The sequence below is a fragment of the Lepidochelys olivacea genome, assembly GCF_965140295.1.
Source record: "Lepidochelys olivacea isolate rLepOli2 genome assembly, chromosome: 1".
Taxonomy (NCBI): Eukaryota; Metazoa; Chordata; order Testudines; family Cheloniidae; genus Lepidochelys; species Lepidochelys olivacea.
The window spans coordinates 62,370,291-62,390,402 of record NC_140411.1 but is presented as its reverse complement, the minus strand read 5'-3'; the positions used below and the strand labels follow the sequence as shown (position 1 = coordinate 62,390,402).

Below are 20,112 nucleotides of genomic sequence, written 5' to 3'. Positions count from 1 at the left end.
AGACAGAGTGAATACACACAAATCAGAGATTGAAGAGAGACCCAGTGACAAAGGAAACCACTTTGAATGGCTAGGAGAGCAGTAAAAAACAAAACAAGACTAGTAAGTTTCACTGCTTTTATTTAGAACCCTGAAAAAAGCACTGAAATGCAAGAACTATGGTAATGTCATAATGCTGCTGCTTAGGAAAATAGGAGCAGAGACAGGCAGTGGAGTTATTCAGAGGCTACTGGAGAGGGTAGAGTAAAAGACACCTCTTTCCTTTCTCTTGCAGCAGATACACCTCTAGAAGGGTGGAGTAGCAGAGATTTTAAACCTCCCCAGCCCAGCCCACCCCCCTCACGGCTAGAAGGAAGAAAACCAATAGAAAGTGCCTTCTGCTTCCAGTGTAGATCTTCAAGTTTATCAGACCACTGCTAGCAAGAGGTTTGAATCAAAGACGAAGAACACCTGGGTCCTGCTGTGGACCCTGCCAGGAGACATACAAGCATCTAAAAAGACATGGGGTAGGGAAAAAGCAGAGAAGTCCAGACCCTAAGGTGTTGGCCTTGCACCCTACTGATGGGACTTCCTCCCTTGTCTTTTGTATCTACCGATGGCTAATCGTCCTGAATAAATTTATGAAGACAGAAAACTAAGTTAAATATTTGCATTCATAATGTAATTAACCCATGTTTTTAGCCAAAACATTGCAACTTCCTCCTTAAAAGCATTCTATGGTTTATGAATAACACAATTTAAAAAAAATTTGATAAAGTGCAAGATTTTCAGAAATCAGTTTAAAATATTTCTAAAAAAACTGAAAAAGCTTAGCTTATTATACACTGTTTACAGTATTTGGCTTTTACAGGCCACTTGGATGTTTTCTAGTGGTGCTTCAATATCAGAGCTTTAGTGTCTGAAGTGCTATTTTAAAGCAATTGATATGCTGACAATTACATTTTTCAAGCACGAGGATGGCTTCCTGAGCAACAAAGGCTAAATGAATGAGAATGTTTCAGTTCAGCCATGCTGTTTATAGTAACAGCACTCCAATTTTGACATTTTTGTAGTGATGCTTTAGTACAATATTGTTTTGGCTACAACTTTTCTGTACCTAAAAGATCCAACACAATCTTAAAGTTTATTATTACATAAAGCCAGTGCCTTATGCCACTGAGTTATGGTTGGTATTTAATGGTTACATGACCAGTTTTGATCATTTGAGATTCTATAAACAACTGAATTGGAAAAAAAATCTCTACTATTAATTTGCCTTTTCATCCCATTACATTAGTTTCCCCTCCTTTCCACCTACCTTGAGCCTGTGTACTCAACTAGGCAAAACTGAGATTTGATTTATGACTCCATTGGTTTTATTATTTCTAGTTTGAAACATAAGAGCTATACTGGATCAGTACACCATCTTGTCTCCAACAACTACAAATACTAGAAGCTTTAGAAGAAAGTGCAAGAAAACTGCTGAAAGTAGGTATGAGGAACCTGCCCCAGGGAAAGTTTCCTCTTAACCCTGAATAGTTAGAAGTTGGCTTATGTACTGAAGCATGAGATTTTCTCTCACCAAAACTCATTTATTTTTATTTATGAGATCTCAGCTAAAACAGCTCAGCCTTGTCCAAGAACAAGGTTAGGAAAAAACAGTGTTCCCCAGGTTAAAAAGTTCTTACAGCTGTTTCATGGAGAAGCTGTAGAATCACCATGCTTTAGAGCAGAGAGACTTAAAATTTGACAGGAGGAAGAGGGAAACCTCCCTTCTGTTAGAGATGTGCCTTTTGCCATTTCCAGGAAAATCCAATGCACATTTGGCTGAATTATAGGCCACTAAAAATAAATAATCAATCTTACACTCTTCCCTTGAGAAGGCTTCTCTGGTGTCCTTGTCAGGAGCTTTCCACACAAGGCCTGTCCTCCTCCCCATACCTTCCCCTCCTGAGCTGGGTTACTCCCTTTTCAACCCTTTCTCCAATTGGAGCATGCTCTGCAGGTCTGGAGGGGCCAGGCTACCTGGGACCAGTACCGTCCTATAGCCCCTTCAGGCTCCACATGGGATCTGTACATCCCATCACATGAGGATAACCTTAAACTCTTTATAAGTGTGCTCAAAAGTTTAAGAACTCATAACAGAATGTGTGTAAACTAAAAAAACAAATTAGATTTTTAAATCACATACTTGAAGACAGTTCATTCTTTCATTTACTTACTCAAATTCAAACTCAGTATTCTTTTTTCCTCTAGAAAAGTTAGTGAAAAACACCTAACAATGCTTGAAAGTTTTCTTGCTTCACTTCAGTAAAGGCAGGAATGCTATGATATGGAGCAATCTGAAATTTCATTGAAGAAAATGGAGGGTGGTATGTTCTTCATCTCAAACAAATAAAAAATCAAGCACAGTTATTTTTTGGAAAAAATCTTATTCGTTCAGAAAATTAAGCAGATGAGATAAAGGAAACATCTGTTGGGTTCAGAAGATGCTATTTTTTACAGTCACCATCCTGACCATAACCATACTTTAACTATGTCATCATCACTTGCAGGAAAAATACAGAACACTGAAATCTTTTCATATCACCTAAATAAAGGAAGACCCAATTTTAAAATATTCAGGTATATGAATTCTAAAATGGTTTCATTTTTAACCTTTTAACAGGTTTCAGAGTAACAGCCGTGTTAGTCTGTATTGGCAAGAAGAAAAGGAGTACTTGTGGCACCTTAGAGACTAACCAATTTATTTGAGCATGAGCTTTCGTGAAGTGAGCTGTAGCTCAAATAAATTGGTTAGTCTCTAAGGTGCCACAAATACTCCTTTTCTCCTGCTGGTAATAGCCTATCCACTTTGGATGGGTTATTACCAGCAGGAGTGAGTCTGTGGGGGGGGGGGCAGAGGTTGAGAAAACCTGGATTTGTGCTGGAAATGGCCCAACTTGATGATCACTTTAGATAAGCTATTACCAGCAGGACAGTGGGGTGGGAGGAGGTATTGTTTCATGGTCTCTGTGTGTATATAATGTCTTCTGCAGTTTCCACGGTATGCATCCGATGAAGTGAGCTGTAGCTCACGAAAGCTCATGCTCAAATAAATTGGTTAGTCTCTAAGGTGCCACAAGTACTCCTTTTCTTTTTGCGAACCTTTTAACAGGTAGGTTTTGTTTTTGTGGAATCTCACTTTTTTGGTTGTTGATGCTATTGCTTTTTGTTTTCAAGTTTACAAAAAGTTTTCAGGTCACATTTCAGCTCAACTGTTAAGGTCTATTTTACTTGTTAAGCTGAGAGACTTTTTAGGTCAATAAATCTCAAAACAGGTTTGTTTATAAGCATATACGCGTGTACATACTTTAAGTTTCCACTGTGTTACTTGCAGAATTCTTACTTTAACTACTTCTGTGATATTTACAGGCTATTAAATCAACTGTTTAACAGGTATTTGACATTACAGAATGCCAAAAACTAGAGATACTCTTTTCCTCTAATAGTTTAACATCCATATTAAAATGAATCTTGTTCTAGAATTTAAATAGTGTATACAGTAACAAGGTACATTAAAACGTAGGGACCATTCATTCAAACCATTTGACAAATGCAAAAAATCAAAAACTTTCAGTGTTAAGTCATCTACTTTTAAAAATTATTTCTATTTTCCATTCTTTAGAATACAACCCCTTTTTAGGAACAAAAAATAAAGGTGTCCCACTATCAAGTTTTTCCCTCTATTCACATGTTAGTTTCTAGCCTATTAAAGGGAACAAAGGTGCTGAGTAACATCTCTCGCTGTATTCCAACATAAGCAGTCGGCAGCAAGAAGATAACTAACCTCTACTTTTAGGGTTGTGTAACAGGCAAGGTAACCAACATACTGATCACAACAAAAATATATGGTAGCCATATAAAACATTTAAAGTTATGCCACATTAAATGTTTAGAGAGAGTACCATTCATTACGGAATAAGAAACCCATTCAGAAATGTACAACAGAAGAAGCCAGAAAAAAAAAAATGTACATACTTTTCATAAAGTCCCAAGTATTCTCAAACAGACAGCATGTTTGGCAGCTTTCCAACAGAGATTACATATATCTCAAGATCAACACTGCAGTCTTGGTGTTCACAACTCAAAAAAAAATATATCATTAAATTCACTAATATTTTCTAGCACAGATAAAGGACACTATCAATAGTTGTATTTAAGCTTGATGTAATTTCATAGATCTAGTTTTAAAAAGGGGTTAGAAATAGTTCAGCATGCTCCCCTTTTTTAAAGTATAATTACTCCCTTTTACAGCAAAAATGAAATTGTAAACACTATTTCTATAAACTTGGCAGGTAAAAAATGCAGAGAGGATTTGCACAAAAACCCTTTGAACAATTTCCAAAAACAAGTTTAGGACTCACAATTTCACCCAGTTTAAGATATTACTCCTACTAACAGCATTTGGCAGTACAATATGCTGTCCCATTCTTAACATACTGAACTCATTCTACAGATTAGAGTCCTGTGCACTTACACCTCAGACCCATCTGAATACTACAGTACATTATTAAGCAACTATTTTAATGTACAGCCATTTAACACAGCAGCTTTCACTTGTACCAAATTTTATGCTCCTACCAGATAAGATGAAGACTAAGTGGAAATAAAAAAAAAAGCAATCCCCATTTCTCTAACCAACAGATTTAAAAAGGAATATTCTGAAACATTTTACATGTATGTGGAACCCTATTAATTTTTAAACCTGAAAACTTCCCAAAGATGAAGGCAGCTATGGGTAATTTATAGAAATCTCAGACTAGAGTCAATATTTTTAGTTAAGTAGTTTATAAACATTAAAGCTGTTTAAAAAACTTCCTTAATATAATAGACTAACTTATAAAACTCTTAATAGGAAACTTTTCTTGCCAGACTTTAGACACAGACTATGAGTTGATGAGCATCCTCACATACAACAGACATCAAGGCAAAATGAAGACATTCAGTATCTTGCAGAAGGCCTTCAGCACATAAGACTGAATCATTAAATGCTATGACTTCTTCTAGAACCACCTCTCTGCCTTTCTATAATGCTGCCATTAAATACATGATCAAGGGTGAAACCTTGGACCCACAGAAGCCCATGTGTGCCTTTCCATCGTCTTCAGCGGGGCCAGGAAGAAACTGTGGTCTAGTGGACTACAGATGGAGCTGGGACCTCCTGTTTCGAATCCAGGCTCTGACAAGGACCCAGCCAAAACTCTCAACTTCTGTTTCAGTTGCTTCTTCTGCCAAGTGAGGATAATACTTATTTACATACCACAAAAGCATTGTGGGGATTAGTTAAGTATATAGTTAGCCAGTTGGAAGAAATTCATAAGAAATGTCTAAATGTCAACCTTCTTTAATAAAAGAGAAGTTATCCATGTCAGCAAAAACACCCAAAGTTAGCATACACCACCTTGTGCCATATGCATAATCCTACTGCAGAGAATCTAGTTAAGAAGTTTTCTGAGATTATTTCTAGGACTAATCAATCATACCTTTCCATTGTTATAGGATAGAATTCTCTGAATGCATGTTTGGGCCTTCCGATTTGGCTTTCAAATAACTTATCCAATTAAGCAGCCGTTGGAACACATCTAAAGGCCTGCTAAAGAAGCACCATAATTAATAATAAAAGAAAATCTCAGGACTCAAAGTTTGATTTAGAATATAAATACTATGACCATCAATGGCAGTGTCTGTATCACAAACAGGACTGAGATATTAGAATGTAATTACTATGAGGAGTATTAGAATAATAAGTAGACTTCTAATCAAAGATATTAAGAATACTGAAACTGAAGGAATATTATTCATACAGAACATTTCTGGGTTTCAGTTAAGAAGAGATTGTCAAGAGTTAGTACTGTTGAGTTTACAATATTAGATTCAGTTCAGCATATATAAACAACTAATGAACAGATCTGGGTTCTCATTCAGTAATTTTAACTTATTCTTCTTTAAAAGAACTAAAAGTTTTCAGAGCTCCTGAACAAGCAAAAAAGGCTCTCATACGCTAAGTATGGACTCTTTTGACCCCAATCATACCACACCTTTATTGCTTTGTACTTGTTGCTGTTAAAGAAAATGCCAAGGACTGGAGTTTAGAATGAGCACTGGTTTCTATAATTAAGTTGTGTACACTGCTGGGAAGATATTATATTTTCCACCACCCCTAAAGACTATTAAATCAGAGGAGTATGAAGGCAGGTCATAAGTAAAGAATTAAAACTAAAAGCTTTCATTTTGAGCAATAATTTTAAATTGAAATCTTTTTAAATGACTTGCTAAAAGGTGAAGTTACTTTAAGTGTGTGACCAGTGTGTGAAACCAATTTTAACGTGGTTAAATTTTTGTTCTTATAATTTACGTAAGAGCAATTGCAGAAATCAGAACTGTCAGTTGTCACGTATCACATTCATATATGATGTTAGGTACATCTGCCCATACAAAAGTGTTCCAGGAGTTGGGTGGAGGAAAGGTAAGGAGATGCTTAGCAGAAGTCTAAATTCCACTTACTCTTTCAGATGATTTAATCCCTTGGCATTGCACAGCTGGCGGTTCACAGACATAGGAAAAGCTAAGGTTAAGAAGGTATTTCCATTTTATATATCGGTTTTTCATTTGAGTGCTTGAAGAAACTCATTTCTGTGCTAAGAATAAAGACTACTCAGCACAGAAATCAAAAATGTTAGTTTTTTTTTTAAATGTTTCATGCTATTGGAAATATTTGAACATGCAGGAAATATTTTTCACCACTTAAAAATTGTTCAGGTGTCTTGTGTTTAGTTGACAACTATTTTTAAAAACTGACACTTAGTGATAGCATGGAGCACTGTTGATCTATTTGAAGACAGTTTACAAATAAAACTATCCATGTTTAAAAACCACATTCCAATGTAGGTTCAGTCTGCTGCTTCTGCTATTCTGGAGAATGAATCAAAGTTGTAATGCTCTGGATACAAGGTTTACTAGTGAAGTACTCCAGTTATACCAGAGGTACATTTATGTTCAAACCCACAAAGCTGTGCAACTCAGCTGTGAGTGCCATACTGCACACAGCTACTGCAAGATAAAATTGGACAGCACATACAAAATATTACATATTCGTAAAAGGATGGTGTAAAGATTGTTGTACTGCCCACAACTGAATTTTCTGACTGGCATGTTTGAAATCTCATCCCTAAAACTCCACTAACATGGTTTTGTTTGGCATTTTTTGGACAGTGTTCTACATTTTGTTCACGTGGGCAACAGGGCCTGAGTTTGAAAAATTAGGGGGGGTGTCAGGAATTTGTGATACATCCCTCCTAGAAGTCTTGCAAATTTCTTTTCATGGCCATGCAAACCAATAAGGAAATATTCATGCAAACAGAATAAGTTAGCCAATCAATCATTTAATGACAATGGGACTAGATATGTGGTTAAAGTGCTTTGCTGGATCAGGGCCTAATATTCTACAGTATGAAGTACCAGGTTGGGCGAAGAACACAAGCTGTACAGAATCTCCAGTTGCAATTGGAAGTCCATAACTGAACCAAAACATTTAGTTTACATATTTTCAATAGGCATCAGCATTTTGTTTCTCTCGAGTTATGCACAAATGTATGGTAGGCTTCCACCTCCTGCTCCCCATGAAAAGTTATTGTAAAAATGATGCTACTGGCTTCCATGTTTGTGCTTCAATGATTACAAAGTTGACTTAAAAAAAAAAAAAAAAGGTAGCACCGCTAGCCAAAAAGTAAAGCCATGTCATTTCCCAAGCTATTCACCCCAATTACCTTCAAAACTCTGCCTTACACCTGTACAATAACCACCGTTTCCTTCAATGAGTCTGCGCAGGCAATCCCAAGGGCAGAATTTGTCCCAGAAATGGAGTAACAGTTCTGTGCAAAACAATAAAATTCACTACTTTTCCATAGCTTTGCTGACTCTGCACTACTAGTGAAATATAAATGTAGGCCAAGAATTTTAAGCCTGCATACCTAAAGTTAAGCACCTACATAAGTCACCTAATTTTCAGAGTTACCCAATATCTGGAGCTCCACTGACTTCAATAGGAGCGTTAGGTTCTCAACACCTCAGAAAGTTAAGCCACTTATTTATATACGGATTTAGATGCCTATTTTTGCAAATCTTGGTACAGAACAATAAATGAACACCATTAGTAACTTAACTGAATTGCTGTATAACTAACAGCCAATCAATGTATATTAAAATGGTGGAGGAGGAAAGGGAAGTCAGGAGTCACTTCTGATCACTTAAAGAGGAATAAATTTCATTTAAAAGGTCTATTTTAATGGAGTGCTCTGATCTGGGATATAAACATTATGACTTCAATGGGATGGCTAGCTCAAAGAAAAATAGTTGACAGCCATTGTACAATGGAAATACATAATTCTGGTCCATTCTAACTGTAATCACTCATGATTTTACAGTACAAAATTATAAACACTTATTTCACTAAAACAGGATACTAAAAAACAAATATTTTACTCATACATACGAAATGTGGTAAATGCGGTCCCTTAACCTCTACATAATGTCGAAGTCATGAGAGTCCCTGTTCAATAGGCTTTAGCATGCCATCAATTCACAAACTAACTATTAATGATAAAATATCCATTTAACCATGTGTACTAGCTTTCTTCAAATGCAAGGATTTACCCAAGAGGCAAGACACATCATGCTTTCATGTTCTATTCATTCTCTGCTCTGAAAACTTCCTTCCCAACTTCATTGGGAGATGAAGTCTTTCACATATAGTTTCTACCATAAAATAAACCAGGTCCAAAAACGGATACTATATAACAACTGTTTGGTGATTTTCATGCAATGAGTTTATGGGAGTTAAATGTTCACAGCACAACAGTAAGTTTCACAATTAAACTTGTGTCAACAGTTTGCAATGGCAGGCCAAGGACCAAAAGGGTACAATTCAGATAGCAGGACCAGAAAAAACAAGTTTGGTCATCCAATCTGACGTCTTATTTTGTAGAGCTTCTCACCACATGACTGACATTAATGTGTTTAGCCTTTAAAAAAAAAAAACACACTCCTTAACAATGGTGCTTCAATCACACATCTTGGGAGTCTATTCTGCTCTCCAGTTCCGCTTAAGAACTTTTCCCTGCCTTCCTTAGCTTCAGGCTATTGTTTCTTGTCCTATAGTGTTTTGAGATTATGAATAGTTCTCTTACTTCATTTATATTAGTTGTTACCATGAAATAATTTCTCGATTGATCATCGTCCCTCACCTGCAGCCCCTCTCCTAGTGTATGGTAAAGCATGAAGTTTATACTTCTGCTTAATGTTATACTTCTCCGGTGTTCTCATGTTAGTTGGCTATTTGCACTCCCATGTTTTTTTCAGACTTGTTTCCATCCAGCTAAAAAAGGTCTTCCATTCATGCTATTTTTCTCGCCAAGGTAAATGACTTTACTACTACTTATTCTTTGTCTGTGCTCCAAATGTGTGCTAGCCATTTAAACTTTACACTTCATTAAAACGGACTTATATTGGTTCATACAGCTCACTGTTTTACTCATTCCAGATAATTCTGCAATCCCACCAAAGTAGTATTATTTACTCAACTGGGACTTCATCATCAGGACTGTAGTACATAGTAAGGGCAGGAAGTTTTGTACTGCCAGCTGACAAGCTGTACTTTCCGATTCTGTCAGACTAGAAATTTTCACAAGAATTAAATTTATTTTAAAAAAATTGAGAAATTTCACAGTGGCTGCTTTTCAGTGTTAAATAGCTCCAACTCCTTATTTCTTACACATACATATAAAGGATTTAACCAGACTATGAATTATTTTCAGTTTTTAAAAATAATGAAGACAAAAAGGCACACAAAACTAGAGCGCTAAAGGTTTAAGAAAATTCCCGCAGAGATCAAGTTACTGGCTGGAAAAGTATAGTTCTCAGCTTCTATGACAACCAGCCATATCGAACAGTGTTAGAGGCCAGCATATAGCAGAAGGTGTTGCTGGTTTCTTCCTGCCCTTCGGTAGAGCCACTGGAATAGCGAGGACTGCTGCAGTGGTTGGTGTGTCAGAGTATCATGGAATGGGAAGCAATGCATCTATGTAAGGTGCCAAAGAGAGCATCTTCCACATGGGTATCCCGAGTCCTCTCAATGAAAGCATTGTGTGTTTGGAAGAGCAGAGTCTTATGTCTCAGAACACATCATGGCCTGAGAGTGAACCAAGACTCTTGCAGGAAATAACGGCGACAGACCACACTTCTTTCCAGAAGCAGTTGCTTGGTGGAAATGAGAGTGGAGTACCCTGCTTCCTCCCTCTTCGCTTCCAGCAAAGCAGAGATATAACAGTGACGAAGTCACTCCTGCTGATGCATGGCATCCTATTCCTCTGTGCAGACTGCAGAGCTGAGCCCGACAGCATGACACAGCAACAAGAGTGTTCTCTGCATCACAAGACAAAACTACATTCACCAATCTGACTCACTATTGGTGAGAAGGTAAGTGTACTATTCCAGTTCTGTTAATAAACTGAATTATGAAAGATCTATTAAAATAGACTCAAACATGCTCTTCTGGGTGCAAATTTTAATGACAATTTCAAATTCAAGGCAAACTTATGAAGTTAAATTTAGCTTCTGAAATTAACGGATTGTAACAATGATAGTGCTGACAGTCTGGTGTTACAGCTTACACAAATTCAGAAGCTCAATGCAAACCGCTAAAGTACTATGCCATGTTAAGGATGCCCCACAGTTCCCCCACAGCCCCAGTTCACAATGTATAAAGCCTATGATAAAATCTTAGTTTAAAAACAAGCTCCATATAAATTCACTAAGTTGTAAACTTAAAAATTAAAAGCATTAATAAGAGAAAGGATCATGCTATACTCACAATTCTACAACCTGACCTGCTTACCATAGGTCAGAGGTGGTTAGCGACATCCTTAAAATCTCATTTCCCCTCTTTCCTGACTGCATTAGCTTGCAGTTAGCATTTTTTTTTTTAAATCTTTACCAGTGTGCTTAATTCACTTGGATTGGTTTCATCCATCCTCCCTTTTCATAACTTTAAGAACCCTTGGACCAATCCTAGAGTCTATACACAGGCAAACGTCTCTCAGCCACCTGTCCAATTTTAAAGATATCAGCAATCTGAAATTCAGTGTGCGGGGGGGATGGGGGATGTAAAATAGTTTCAGGTACTACACATGCCTTGAAGTCTCCATACCAGTTTTTATGGGTTTACAATCATTTTCCTACTTTTAAAAACCGGTTTCTCACACCCTGTTACTATGTGAAAGACACACACAAACAGGTGAAAAAACAGACTGACTAGAGAGGATGCAGTGAAAATGACTTACACATAAAGTGCTCTGAAGTGCATGAAGAAAACAAGTGAAGAAAAAGATTTGTCTGATCTTTACTATCATTACAAGCAACATTTATGAATGAGACGCAAATTGAAACAGTGTGATTTAAATTAACTGTGTACCTATAAAAATCAGTAGAAATACAACAGATTTGGATTTTGTACTTATATGTAAACTAAATACTAAGAGCTGTGCTCTTTATTGCACACACAGATTCCCACTGTGAACTTATTTGCATATGATGTTAACGCACTGCCTAGGAAGGTGTTATCTTGACTCATTTTGCAATACAAAGTCTACATACATGAAAATGTAATGGAAAAATATTTATTAAGATCTGTTTATCTATTTGAAAGATTTCAAGGGCATTAAAAATAAAATGAAGAAAGATTTCCATACTTAAAACATCTGAAGATCAAAGATTGTTTGAAATTGACTTGATTTAATAATCAGTCTCTGTGTAAACTGAGACAAGAGCCACCTACAAATGAGATAACTTTATGAAGAATCAATATATATACTCTGACTCAAGAAAAAAGAAATTACCTAAACACCAAAAGGGAAGTTGCCTATATTTTAGGAAACTGAGCTATTAGGACAGATGACAAGTTGAGAGGTTGACATGTCAAAATGTGAGGTGTATCTGACAGGCTAAGAGAACAGCAGCCAGAGGAAACAGCTTATTAATATGGCAGCTGTAACACTATTGCTTTTACCCTCTCTCTTCAATGACTGAAGTTCATAGATTAATTTTCCACAGGATATCCTGAAGGGAGTGCATCTTTATGTTCCTTTTTATGGCTTCTCTGCTATATTTCTAAATATAGCAGTCTGACTTATATTGGGGAAATACCAGCTATTATTTCAAAGAGAAAATTCTCTCTCCTCTTAAAAGGGTGTAGATAACAGCAAAGTATTTAACACCCTATGTACTAATAATGGGCACAGGAAAGTGCAGTTACTGCTCTAAAGAGGTAATAGGGTTAACAATTTTAAGGCAAAAGGACATTGACACATGACTGTACACACAACTATAAAATGGCTCCATTGAAAGCTGCAATATAATTTACACAAGATACTACATGGGTCAGACATTTCTTCAGATGCATGCTCACAATGGAATTTTACAACTTCTTCACCAGTCCAATTATGCTGTCACTGAGCATTATTCAATTACATTTTTTCTTCTACATTTTCCCTTGTCAGATTTGGAACCACTTGTGATGTTCACATATTAATCTTAAATCAGAAAATGTAGTGCCCGCCTGGAGTCTAGAATCCCCAGCCCACATTTTACTTTAGACATATTTTAGGGTGCCTATTTCTTAGGCATAGAGTGTCCAGGTACGTAATACAATATTGTTCCCTAAACAGGAGGCATCTAATCTAATACATACACCCTATAGCAAACAACAAACCAAAACCAAGAACACCTACTAAAGGAGACTGGTGGCTGAGGATATCAGAGAAAAGCCAAACCAAAGAGATGTCACTTTTAGGAAATGTCGCAAGGTACAAGACTCAGACTCTGTTAGACTGCAAGTGGAAAGGCATTACAGAGCCAAGGATCTGCTACTGAAGATACTTTCTCAGTAGCTCCAGGATTCCATCCCCAGATGGAAAGAAAAACATTCCCACTAATGGTATATTCTGAAAGGGATACATGGGAGAGGATCTCGGAGACAGCCAGGTACTAGAACATCTGTAAATAATCTTTGAATAAGCAGTGGACTAGCAACCAATGCAGTGCACAGCGATAGTATAGTCTTCTCTCTACAGGTCTTTAAAAAGCAAGCAGCCATATTCTACTCTAAGAGAAGCATCTGAGTGATGTTCAGTGGTAGCTACATGAGAGCACATTTCAGTAGTCTACTTGGAGATGACAAAGACATAAATAATGAGGGCACAGTCTGTGTGGGAGGGGAAAGGATGTATTCTTTGGCCAGCCAAGAAACTGAAGAAGGCAGCATTCCCAGCAACTGCTACTACCTGGGATTCAAGAACTACAAACAAATCTATCAACTGTGAAAAACAGCTGATTTCTACCCTCAAAATAAGTGTGCAGTCACATACCCCAGCCAATTCCTCAAAACTCTTTCCAATATCAAAAAGCATACTGCCATCTTAACTGGTTTTAGCACACCAGCTAGCATCAGTTTCGATTACTGCTTCCAACACTAGAAAAGCAAAGAGCAATGTTCAGGTTCTCCAAGGGAAAACAGAACAAAAAAAACCTCACAAAGATGATCATCACCAGCATAATGATGACACAGCGGGCCCATAACATCTAAATACCTCCTCTACCAGCTTCACATACTCGTTGAAAAGAAAGTGGGCCAACAATGAAATATTGTGAGACCTCTTATGCGAGAGCCCTCATGGAAAATGAGCAACCTTCTAGCCCTCTGGGATCTTTTAGAAAGAATGATTAAAGCCACCTTAAGCACATCAACACCTCATGATCAACAGTATCAAAGACTGCTGATAATATATTAACATTAATATCGAACCCCTTTCAGCATCCTGAGATCTACCACAAGGGGGACAAATTTGTCCTCTGCTAGTTCTCAGGACTTAAACAGCTGTATGAACCTAAGACTTATAAAAAAAAAAAAAAAAAAAAAATCACCCGATCACCTCTCATTGCGACTACATCCAAGGAGGAAAACCTGAATCTTTCCTTTTTTCCATTTATTTTCAAGGCTATTTATTTCTGTCCTAAGTTACCCTCCTCTCACATTAATGGAATTTCTTCTTCTCAGGGCTTATCTACACTTACCAGGGGATTGACTAGCAGAGAACGATGCATCGGCGGTCGATTTAGCAGGTTTAAGACCCGCTAAAATTGACCACAGTTCGCTCTCCCGTTGACTCCTGTACTCCACCGGATTGAGAAGAGAAGGGGGAGTCGACGGGAGAGCATCTCATAGCGTGCACCCCATGGTAAGTAGATCTAAGTTACGTTGACTTGAGTTACACTATTCACTTAATTCAAATTGTGTAGCTTAGACTGAATTTCCCCTGTAGTGTAGACAAGGCCACAGACTGTAAATTCTTTGCGAGAAGTACCATGTCCTCATATGCATTTTTATAGAGCCCATTACAATAGGGCCCTAATCCCAACTGGGTTTACCACATACAGCTACAACATTAGTATTAAATAATAATGGTTGTAAATGGCTGTTGCCAGGGCTGCTACATTCTGTACAGGGAGCAGAAACCTTTGAAATTGACAGTTACACATTGCCAAAGAAACCAGCACACGCACATACACAAACATACAAATTAAGATACCCAGTTCTCATCTATTTTTAAAAACCCCTCATGTTTCAAGTGTTTAACAATGGTTCCTCAGAGACTGTACTACAGACACCAATTTCAAAGGCCTGTGCAGAACTGAGCAACTCCAGCAACAGAATAGGGCTTTAAAGTGGACACTCCAGGAATGAAACATCCAACTGCCTTGGGTTGGGCTCAAAGAGCAGCAAAAGTGCGGTTGGAAGGGAGGAACAGCAGCAGAGAACCATTGGGAGAAAACATCTAGGGTCAGAGTAGTTTCAACAATTTGTTTTAAAATAATCTCCTCTCACCCACCACCACCCCAGAGCTGCCCCACTCCACCTCCATATTGCCTGAAGTGGCTGGCCCAAACCTTCCATAAGGTATTCATTCACAGCAGACCGAACCATGATGATGTCAAGATTCAAAAAGGAAATCTGAGATGGAGAGAACTCTTAGGCTTGTAAAATATACCTAAAAATAAATCTCAAATAGTTAATTGTATTTAAGAATTGCTCCCCAAAAACTTTAAGTTACCTAAGTATACCACCACGCTCCAAAGCATACTTTTCCAGTCAACTATACACATTGTGTGTACATATAATATAATGAAGGGAGACAACCTGCTAAGTATTACTACACATAGACAGTGTACTCATGCAACATAGTTTCAGAGTGCAATGAATACAAAAATTTAACACAGTAGCTGAATATGTCGTCATGACCTGAAAAACTGTTTTTCCTAACAAAGCAGGTATCACAACTATATCTGCAGCCTTATACTTATTCATCTTATGAAATCACTGCAATTGTAATTGCAAACTAATGTACATAAAAGTGATATGGTTTCTTTGTAAAGTTACTGGCATGATCTTACCTCTCATCCTCACCATCAACAAGATGGGTTGTCAATGGCAGTACCTTCAGTGGAAAAAGGGAAGCAGAGGAGGTTATGTTGCTGCCACTCCCATCTGAAACAGCCGATGCTCCACCACCGTCACCACTGGCAGCTTGAGGTAAACCAACTAAGGAAGGATCTGTAGGGCGCCTCCCATCTTCGATTTGGCTTACAACTGACTGAGTTAGTGATTGTGCAGAGAACTGGGTAGTGGTGAGCGGTATCTGTTGTGGCACATTCTGTGCCACTGGCATACTTATACCAGTTGTTATCAAGGGAGGCTGACTAACACTTTGAACCAAATTCCCATTTTGCACAGCTGAAGCTTGTGCTATGTTCTGTGATGGACCCAAAATTACAGGAGCAGAAGGTATACCAGGAGGTACATTTGAACTAGCTTGACTTGGTGCAGGAACAGTACTAGTAGAAGGTATAGGGCTAACTGCAGGCAATGGTTGGCTGGTCATTCCTTGAACTACAGTTTCTACTTGTGCCTGGGGTTGTACAGATAAAGCATTTTGTGAAGCAATGACCATTTGCGGAGGAAGGCTTGAAGCCCCAGCTTGTAGCCCCTGCTGAATTATCCCAGTCTGAACAGGCTGCACCACTTGTGAAGACGGAGGAGCAGCACTTTGCTGCATAACTGAAGGTGTAATTTGGTTTGCAACAGGTGGCTGCTGCTGCACCACAGCAGGTACACTTCCTTGTTGTCCAGTGTTAACAATTTGACCACTAGTACCTACAGGTGGCTTTGCTGTCTGAGCATGTGCAACAGGCTGAGCTGGTGCCACAGCAGGGTGTACTTGTACAGAAGGTTGGATGCTTGGTGCCTGAGCAACAGGAACAGGTGTTCCTGCTCCTACTCCTGTAGAGCTGGATTGCACAGCAGGCACTGGAGGTTGAAGTATCTGCTGATGTTGTATGTAGTCCGGTATGGTCCCGGTCACGCAACTCTGATTCACTGGTTTAACTCGTGCTGGGGCCATCTGCGTAGGAAGTGTCTGTTGTTGTCCATACTGTAACTGCTGTTGTGGTACAACAGGCAAAGTTTGCACAGGCTGTGAGGGTTGAGAATATGGTAGCTGCTGTTGAGCCACACTTGGAATGGCAGGTTGTTGTTGACCTAAAGAGGATACCCCTACCACATTAACTGGAGTTGGCTGAACACCAGTAACAGCTGTTAGACTAGCCTGCACTGAAGGCTGGACTCCTTGCTTTTGCTGTGGATAGTTTACTTCTTGAGAAGGCAATTGTACTTGTGAGAGCTGTGACTGAGAAATACTCTGCGGTATATTGGATGCTGGAATAGTCTGAGGTCCAGTACTACTAAAATCCATCTGCTGTGGACCCACACCTTGAAATGTCTGCTGTTGTATCAAAGTAGGTGCTCCCATTTCCCCGCTTCCCACACTTTCTGTGTAGTGACTCAGTGTGCTTACATTGCTGCTAACAGAACTCCCACTGGTGCTCTCCCTTTCAGAAGTCACTTCAAATGGATTTTGTTTTATAGTCTCTACCACCTTGTTTACTGCTACTCCTTCTGTAACTGCTACAGTGTTTTCTTTATCATAGAATTCAGTGCATATCCATCTACCTTTTTTAAAAGGTTCAGAACTAGAATCTAATTTTACGACTCTAAACCTTGATGTGCCAGCTGCAGGCTGCTGCTGACTTGATCCTACTGCCATTCCTGCAGTTGGATTAGTAACATTATTAATGATATTAGAGGAAGCACTCGTACCATTGCCAACACCACTCAAGATATTCACATTGCTGCTGGCTCCAGACAAAGCATGTACATTAGCAGCACTTGTGATGTTGCTTAAGTTTATATTAACGTTACCAAGCATGCTGCTTGTCATACTAGGACTACCCCCGCCCACATTACTTAACGTACTAGTTCCAGTAACAGGACTTACACCTACACTGCCAGGAGTACTCGTAGTGCGAATATTAGACAGGGCAGATGCAGGTGTACCAGTGGATGATGCAGCAGAAACTGGTGCAGTTGTGATAACATTGTCAGAGCTTCCAGCGGTGGACAGCTTTCTAAATGATGGACTTGGGGGTGGTCCTCCAGAAGCTGGTGTACTGCCCACCCCAGGATGCGATGGATGATGATGCCCATGATGGTGATGATGAAGGTGGTGGTGATGGTGACCATGATGAGGGTGAACATTTCCATTGATCACAACACTCTGCTGTGGGTGATGAGGCAAAGGGGTATGCTGCTGAGGAAGGTGAGGCTGGTTTGGAGAGATAGCCCCAGGAGTCTCAGCCTCTTGGAAGTTATTTAAAGTCTCTTCGGAGGAGCTCCGTTCAGGTTCACCCAAGTCAGTGGCCCTGGATAAAGAAACATCCAAAATTTCTGAAGACGACAGGTCTTCAGTGTGGGACTCATCCAGGTCGTCGTAGCTTTCCGTGTCCTCCGCTATGCTGTTGTTAGAGCTCATACTGGCAGAGATCTGAGCTGGGGTCACGCTGGTAATTTGGAAGCCACTTTTCTTTTTCATTTGGGCTCCAGCCTGTGCAAGAGGCTGTGGCTGGAGTTGAGACTGGGAGAGGAGGTTCAGGCTTTGTGGAGGAGGGGGTGGAGGCTGTGCACCCGCCGATGAAGATGCTGCAAGAGATGGAGGCGGCGGCTGGATGAGCAGAGGCGGCGGATAATCCTCGGTGGAGAGGGCACCGCTACCAGCGCCGGTACCTGGTGCATTGAGCGCAGTAACGCAGCTGCCGCCGCTGCCCCTTCTAGGAAACATTGCCGGGTGCGCCATCTTCCTAGCACTAATGTCTGCGGCTGAGTCAGGCTGGTGCATTGTACCGGGTTTATTTTAAGAGTGCAATTCCCCGGCCCGGAGAGAGGCAGCCACACAGTTAGCTTTGCATGCAACCCAGGAGAGAGGCACCACACACACACACAACCCCCTCTCCCCGCTGGCGCACACAGCGCAGGCTGAGACGCCTCGGCACAGCCGGCACTGTCACTAAACCGCCCCTTTTCCTCCTCCTCCTCCTCCTCTCGGGGGCTGCGGGGGGGGAGGCGAGGCCGGGTCCCTCCGCCGCCTTCAGATCAGAGCCAGTGAATGTGACACTTTCAGTTCAGACTCCTTCGCCGTTCACTTTCCCCTCCGATCTCCACTCCCCCCGAGCCCTCTTCTCCGGGGGGGAAAGCAAATACCCACGTTATCCGGCCAACTCAGAAAGCAACCGCCCGCCCCCCTTCCCCGGCTCCCAGCCGAGCTGTGTGTAGCTACAGCGGGGTGACTGTGGGCAGGGCAGAGCAGACCTCCCCGCCGCGGGGCCCCGGGGGAGCGGCCGCCGCCGCCGCCGCCTCTGGCGGCCGGGTGCGGAGGAGAGGCGCGGGGCTCTCGGGGGCTCCGCGGAGCGGCGGGCTGGGGCGCCTAGCAGCAGCAAGGCGCAGGCGGATACGTACAAGGCTGGCACGCAGCAAGGCGGCGGCGGCAGCCTGAGCCGGGCAGGGACATTCCCGTCAGTGGCAGCCATGGAGCTGAATCATTTTGGGGTGGTTAGAGAGAGAGGAGGAGGCCGGAACAAGCAGCCAGCCAGCCAGCCGGCTGGCCAGCCGCCCTCCTCCCCCAGGAGAGCCCGGCGCAGGGAGGGGAGCCGGCCCGGCCTCTCCCCCTCCGCCGCTCCCTCTCGCTACTGCAGCCGGGCGTTCGCTTCAGCCGCTCTGCCCCGGCTCCCTCGGGCTCACGCCGAGCTCCTCTGCAGAACCAGGCTGGGGATGAGTCGTCCTCCTCCTCCTCCCTCTGCTGGGTCTGTCTGCCCCCCGGCTCCCCCGCTACCGCGACTCGTCCTCCCCCGCCCCCCAGGCCTCCTCACACGGCATTGGAGCACGACGCCGGAGCTGGGCAAGGGGAGGGATTGGCCGGAGAGGGAGGGAGAAGAAGGGAAGTAAGATGGCGGCGGCGCAGGCGCGCTGAGCCCGCAGACATAAAGGCCTGTCTAGAGCCAGCGGACAGAAATAGGTTCGGCTCCGGCCGGCGGAAATTGCCGAGCGGTGACGGGGCGCTCGGCTGGCCCAGCGAATCCGGGTGGGCGGGGCTGGCCGCGGGGAGAGGGCTGGGCGCCTACCATTGGCGGAGCGGCCCACCGGTTATTAATAGGCTCCCGCAGTGCTGGGGGGGAGAATGGGGTGACTGCACGGGCTGTACCGCGAGGGAGGGGGGAGATGCCACGGCCACGCCCCGGGCAGAACGTCACTGTCTCAGACCCACGCAGCTCGGGCTGCACCTGATCGGCCCCGGCCCCTCCCCATCCTGTTGCAGAGGTCGCTACAGTGTTAAGTTCTGTATCTTTCCATCGGTTCTAATTTCGATCCAGGCTATTGCTCTTCTCCTTCTCCTCCCCCCCACCCCCCTTTGCTGAGTGAGAAACCTGAGGCTTTATCATCAGGGCTGCCTTTTTCCCGCATCACGTGCCTCTTTTGTGCAACAATCTGCAGTTGCCATGTGGTCCCCCTCTCTCTCCATAGAGGGCTGGGTGGGGGAAGCGGAGAGGTTGGTGGGTGGGGTGCAAATAGCGCCCTTATTGGCTACTGCACAGTTG

The 20,112-nt window shown here is 41.6% G+C and overlaps 1 protein-coding gene across 6 annotated transcripts in view; it reads right to left on the bottom strand.

Annotated features, from left to right (window-relative positions):
- TSC22D1 (TSC22 domain family member 1) overlaps positions 1 to 19,326 on the bottom strand; it is a 138,314-nt gene extending 118,988 nt beyond the window's left edge. For all 6 annotated transcript variants that reach the window (XR_014710843.1, XR_014710844.1, XR_014710845.1 and 3 more), the window contains exon 1: positions 15,523 to 19,326. Coding sequence is in view for 1 of the 6 variants with exons in the window: in XM_084623317.1 (XP_084479443.1) it covers positions 15,523 to 18,359 (2,837 nt within the window). In the remaining 5 variants the exon portion in view is untranslated. The remainder of the gene's footprint in view (positions 1 to 15,522) is intronic.
- Between the last annotated feature and the right edge of the window lie 786 nt (positions 19,327 to 20,112).